Source organism: Sapajus apella, unplaced genomic scaffold, assembly GCF_009761245.1.
Source record: "Sapajus apella isolate SASKATOON/1434 unplaced genomic scaffold, GSC_monkey_1.0 scaffold18, whole genome shotgun sequence".
NCBI lineage: Eukaryota > Metazoa > Chordata > Mammalia > Primates > Cebidae > Sapajus > Sapajus apella.
In genome coordinates this window covers 28,567,566-28,573,565 of record NW_022436958.1, presented here as the reverse complement: position 1 = coordinate 28,573,565, position 6,000 = coordinate 28,567,566, and the positions used below count along the sequence as shown (strand labels likewise).

Below are 6,000 nucleotides of genomic sequence, written 5' to 3'. Positions count from 1 at the left end.
GGGGAGAGGAGAGGAGAGGAGAGGGGTGGAGGGGTGGGGAAGGGAGGGGAGGGGAGGGGAGGGGAGAGGAGAGGAGGGGAGGAGAGGGGAGGGGAGGGGAGGGGAGAGGAGAGGAGAGGAGAGGAGGGAAAGGAAAGAAAAGAAGGGGAGGGAGAGGAAGGGAAGGGAAAGGAAAAAGAAGGGAAAGGAAGAGAAGGGAAGGGAAGAGAAGGGAGGGAAGAAGGGAAGGGAAGGGAGGGGAAGGGAAGGAAGGGAGGGGAGGGGAGAGGAGAGGAAAGGAGCCTCTTATAACATTCTGGAATACAGAGAAGTGTCCAGCATAAAGCAAGTGTGCAGGGAATCCTAATTTATCATTGAGTCAGTACCTATATATGTACACTGAGAGCTTTTTATGAGAAAGGCATTCTTCTAGAACTATGGGGATGCAAAGAATGTTCATGACTCTGAGAATTTGATAATCCAGTTGTGGGTATATAAACAACACATTAAAACATTTTAAAAATCAGTGATTTAGATGTGAAAATTTCAAATTAAAGCCCTAGCTATTAATGGAGGCTAGAAGAGGAGGGAAGCAAAAGTCATCTCTAAAGAGTATAGAAAATGTCATCTCTAGTTGGTATATAGTCTACCATCTCCAGATCTAGAGGTGGTAGACTGCAATGCAAGTGGAATCCCACTGAAAGGATTTAAAGGTTCAGTGCTCCCACTTGTCATATTATTGCCCTGCATATGAACTCCAATAAAAGCATTATGGCGGGCTTCACATATGAATTTAAAATGTATTTATACCAAACAAGAGTGCAGTCAAGCCTCAAAGAATCTGATTATTATTTGTGTGTGTTGCGCATATTAATACCAACAAATTATTGATTAACATGAACTAGCTAATCAGCCTACTGACTATCTAACTATGGCAATCATATATTTATTTGGAGACATTATACTAAAACACTGATGGAATTATCCCCCATTTCCCTTAGACGTTACGTGCTGCTGGAAAAACGTACATGATATTTTTTGTGCTGGTCATTTTCTTGGGCTCGTTTTATTTGGTGAATTTAATATTGGCTGTGGTGGCCATGGCTTATGAGGAACAGAATCAGGCCACTCTGGAAGAAGCAGAACAAAAAGAGGCCGAATTTCAGCAGATGCTCGAACAGCTTAAGAAGCAACAGGAAGAAGCTCAGGTACTGAATGATAAAAGCAAAGATTTATTAGTAGTAGTAGTAGTTTCTAAGTAGAAATAGTGTTGTACTATACAGGGTAGATTAGAACTGGCTTTTCATTTTATAGATAGGCATTGTCATTAGAAAAAGAAAAATATTCAAATCTGAACTAGTTTCTAAAGTTGGAGCCAAATAAACTTTTTAGACACTGTATATAAAGAAATCAGCTAGTGGACAGAAAATAGATTAGGGATAAGATTTACAATTCCATGGAATTGTTTTATGGAACCTAAGAGGGGAATTTAATTTTTTATTTAATTGAGTAAAGAAATAAAACTGATATTTCCAATTATTATTGATTTACCCTAACTATGACATTTGAGATTTTGTTCTGAAGTTAATTGACTTTAAATGTTGACCAGAAGACTTTATATGTACCTATGCTTAACAATTCTTAGGGATTTCTGAAGGAAAAAAAAATGCTATAGCCTATATCAGGATATCAGAAAGGTATTTAAAGTTAGATGTCAAGTTAAGATTTTTTTTAACATTAACGGATGTTTGGGCTGGGGTATAGTGAATGGGGCATTAATGTGTTGAGGAGAAGCGACAGAAACAGAGTACTGTATTAAAACACAGAAAAAAAATCCATATACTGAAAGACTCTTGCAAAGACACCTTAAAAGTACGATTCATGACAGTTAGGATTATAATTTCTCAATATCTTTGCCAACATTTGACATGGCCAGTCTTTCTAATTTTAGCCATTCTAGTAAGGATCTCATTGCTGTTTTTATTTTTGTTTTCCTAATAACTAATGAAGAGCATCTTTTTCTGTTCTTATTTTCCATCTGTATGGCTTCTTTTATGAAGTGGTTGTTCAAATCTTTAACCCCTCATTTTTTTACTTAGGATGTTCGATTTCTTTCATTCCCCCCCCCCCAGTTTCTTTCTTTATTTTTTAATTGTACTTTAGGTTCTGGAGTACATGTGCAGATCATGCAGGATTGTTGCGTAGGTACATACATGGCAAGGTGGTTTGCTGCCTTCATCACCCCATCACCTATATCCGGTATTTTGATTCTTTGGGATATAAGTCCTTTATCACATATATGCTTCTCAAATATTTGAAGTGAAGTTTAACCATTGTATTATTTCTTAGCTTTTTTGTTTAAATCATTCTTTTGGATCTAAAAAATTTTTGCCAAGTCAACACCACAAGTATTTTCTTATAAATTTTCTTCTAAAGTTAGTTTTATTCTTTAAATTTAGGTCAATAACTCATTTCAAGTTAATTTTTGTATAACATATGAGTGATATATTGAGATTCACTTTTTAAAAATATGAGTGTCTAATTATTCCAACTGCGTTTAAACAAAATATCCATTCTCCATTACATTGCCTTTGAACCTTTGTCAATTATTATTTGTCCATACGTGAATGGACTCTATTCTGTTCAGGACTCTATTTCTGGACTCTACTCTGTTCAGCTAATTTATTTGTCCTTTTAATACCAATACCACACTCTCTTACTGTACCTTTTACGGCAAGTCTTGAAATAAGATAGTGTAGGTCCCCAACTTTTTGTTCTTTGGTTTTTTTTCAAAGTTGTTTTATGTCTTTTGTAGTTCGGTATGAGTTTTAAACTTCATTTGTCAATATCATTTTGAATTATTACTATTTCTGTCTTCAAGTCAACTATCTTTTCTTTTGCACGTTTAATCTGCCACTAGTCTCATCCAGTGCATTTGTCATTGTAAACACTATAATTTTCATCTCTACAAGCTCAATGTGAGTCTTTTTTTATATTTCCTCTATCTCTAATTAACATTGTGAACATACATAATGCAGTCATAACAATTGTTTAAATTTTCTATCTGCTAATTTGAACATCTGTATCAGTTCTTGGTCAGTTTTGATTAATTTTTCTCTTTATTATGGGTCATATATTTCTGCGGTTTTATGCTCCTGACAATCTTCAGTTGAATTCCAGACACTTTCAATTTTACTTTTGTGGGTGCTGGATATTTTTGTATTCCCGTAAAAATTATTGAACTTTGTTTTGGGACATAGCTATGTCATTTATACACAATTTGACCCTTTTGTATCTTTAAACCTTTTAAAATTTGTTAGGCAGAAGCAAATAGCATTTATTCTAAGACTAATTATTCCTCACTAGTGAATCAAGACCCTTCCTAACATTCTACCAATGCCCATTTAAAATGAAGTGGTTACCAGTGTAAAAACAGGCACTGTTCTGGCACAGTGCGATTGCTGGGTGGTGTTCCCTCTAATCCTTGGCCTCAGGTAGCTTTCTAAAACACATGCTTGGTGAATAATTTTCTCAATACTCAAGGGGTACCTGAGAAGGTCCCTAGAGTTATCTCTCTGCTCAACTCTGTCTTCTGTGGTACCCTGTGAACTATAGAGCCACCCTGATTTTCCTGGAGTCAGCTTCATCTCCACCATTCAGGGAGTCTGCAGAGATACTTCCTCTCTACACCACAGTCTGGAAGTTCCAGGCCATATATTAAGAGAATCATACAGCTTGCTTGTTTTTCTGTTTTCCAATATCTCAAAACATCCTGATCTGATATCCAGTGTCTTCAAAACCACTGTAACACGTATTTTGTCTGTTTCATTGGTTGCTTCAGGAGAGAGGAAATCTGGTCTCTGTTACTCCATTTTGACAAGAAGCAGAAATCCAAATAATATTTTTATGCACTGACTTTTTTGAGGTTTTATTTTAAATGAATGGCTTCACATATTTGAAGTGTTCTTTGGATGATGGTATATACTGGAAATTATTAAAATTTAAGGTTTTAATAATTCTGATTTACTTTGAAGATGCACAACGAATATCATTAGGTCCTTCCTCAAGGAATTTTTTGGTGAAACGGAGATACCGCAATAAGTTGTTTAGTTAATTATTGAGCTAAACCATAGACTTAGCTTTGGCTTAACACACTGGCCTGACCATTGTCTTCTTACCATTGGGTATGGAGTAGTAACATGTTTATACCCTATTGATTTTATACAGAAAACTATAAACAAATTTGGTGAAACTCAAAAGTCTTCTAAAATATATCTTACACTTGCCAGAAAGTTCCACATTTCAATTATTTAAGTTTTATTCGATATCACTATACATAAAACACATGTATAAGATAATGAAATAAAATAGCTATTTATAGGGCAAATACTTTATTTCAAAGTTTTAAATAAATATTATAGAAGATAATATTCACAAATTGCATATAATTACATCTTAAAGCACTGGGTTTTTCTATTATCACTAATAAAAGCAGACAAATTAATGTACTTGAAAATTCTACACAGATAACAAACTACGGAAATGAGTTTATTCTAAAAAGCAGCCATTTTAGGGTAAAACATGGCATCAATTAAGAGTATGGTCCTTTTGAACTTAGAAATAAACATGCACTATGTCTTAGCAGAAGTTTAAAGAACCTAATTATCTACTTATGATAAGTTTGCCTAAAAAAATCAGTTCTGTCTCAGTTACTGAATTTTAGTGACCAAAACATCACAATCTGATTCAACTTTAACTTCATACATACAAAATTTAAATTTATCTAAGGTAAAGTGTTTTCACACTGATTGGAGTAGCACAGTACCAAATCCATTTTAGCTCCATATAGACAACATAGGCAGTGATGACCAGTAAATTGCCAATGTTGAAGCCTGGAGGAAGTTGGAGGCAAAGAGAGAGAATTAGTGTACCTATGAGATCATTTATGCGGCAGTGTAGCTTAAGTCTTGCTAACCACCTGTGACTCTTCGAAAGTTGCTATCTGGCCAATGACTTCATAAAGGCTAGCATCACTTCCATCTTTGTTCATTATTGATTGAGGGCCCACCTCGGGGTACTCATTGTGTAGGCATGAAAAAATAATGTGGAGAAAGACAAACCCTGCAAAGAAAGGAATGTTTTGTCCTAGATCATTCTAATTGTGTTTGGCTCTTAAATTGTGATCTTTAAGTGCCTAATGTTGCCCAGCTTAGTATATCCCATAGCAATTTATATTGCTCTGATAGGAAAAAATTTGGGAGTAAGATCTAGAACAAAATTTGAAATAGTAGCATTCAAGAGATCTAATATAATTCAGGGTAGAATAGAAATAGGTACAGTTGATGTCTTATAGCTTTGAATGGGATTTTAACTGGAATATATGTGTAAAGTGAATGAGGTATTAGTTATGTGGTTATATTTTTATGGGCACAGAGATACAGTGAGTTACAGAGCCTATTTTGCATCGCACAGAAATATTATAAGAAAATGTTATTTCCTGAGTAAATATTAAGTGAAATTTCTTATTTGTTACAAGAGGAATTCAGCAAATGGGCTGTGAAAGTAACACTATTATTCTAATAAGCAGGACATTGATAGTGTTGTTGGGCATAAACAGGTACACAGACATGATAGATGAGAGGAAACATCTGCCTTTGAGGGAATTGGCAAATCACTGGAAGCGGAATAAGTGACAGATTTGAGTTGATGAGTGACGCAGAAAATGTGTCGGAGGTTACCTTTGTTGCCTTAGAAATATGTTTTGGTTTTGAGTTATTTGAACTGTTACCCAGAATAGGTAGGGAAATAATGTCTTATGCAAAACAAAGTTTGGGGCCGGGTGCAGTGGCTCATGCCTGTAATCCCAGCACTTTGGGAAGCTGAGGTGGGTAGGTCACTTGAGGCCAAGAGTTTGAGACCAGCCTGACCAACATGGTGAAATCCTGTGTCTACTAAAAATACAAAAATTAACCGGGCGTGGTAGGTCACGCCTGTAATCCCAGATACAGGAGGCTGACGCAG

The 6,000-nt window shown here is 35.5% G+C and overlaps 1 protein-coding gene across 7 annotated transcripts in view; it reads left to right on the top strand.

Moving 5' to 3' along the window:
• The window catches only part of SCN3A (sodium voltage-gated channel alpha subunit 3), a 112,162-nt gene that overhangs the window by 47,605 nt on the left and 58,557 nt on the right, over window positions 1-6,000 (top strand). For all 7 annotated transcript variants that reach the window (XM_032286584.1, XM_032286589.1, XM_032286588.1 and 4 more), the window contains one exon: window positions 981-1,187. In XM_032286584.1, the coding sequence (XP_032142475.1) occupies window positions 981-1,187 (207 nt within the window). The remainder of the gene's footprint in view (window positions 1-980; window positions 1,188-6,000) is intronic.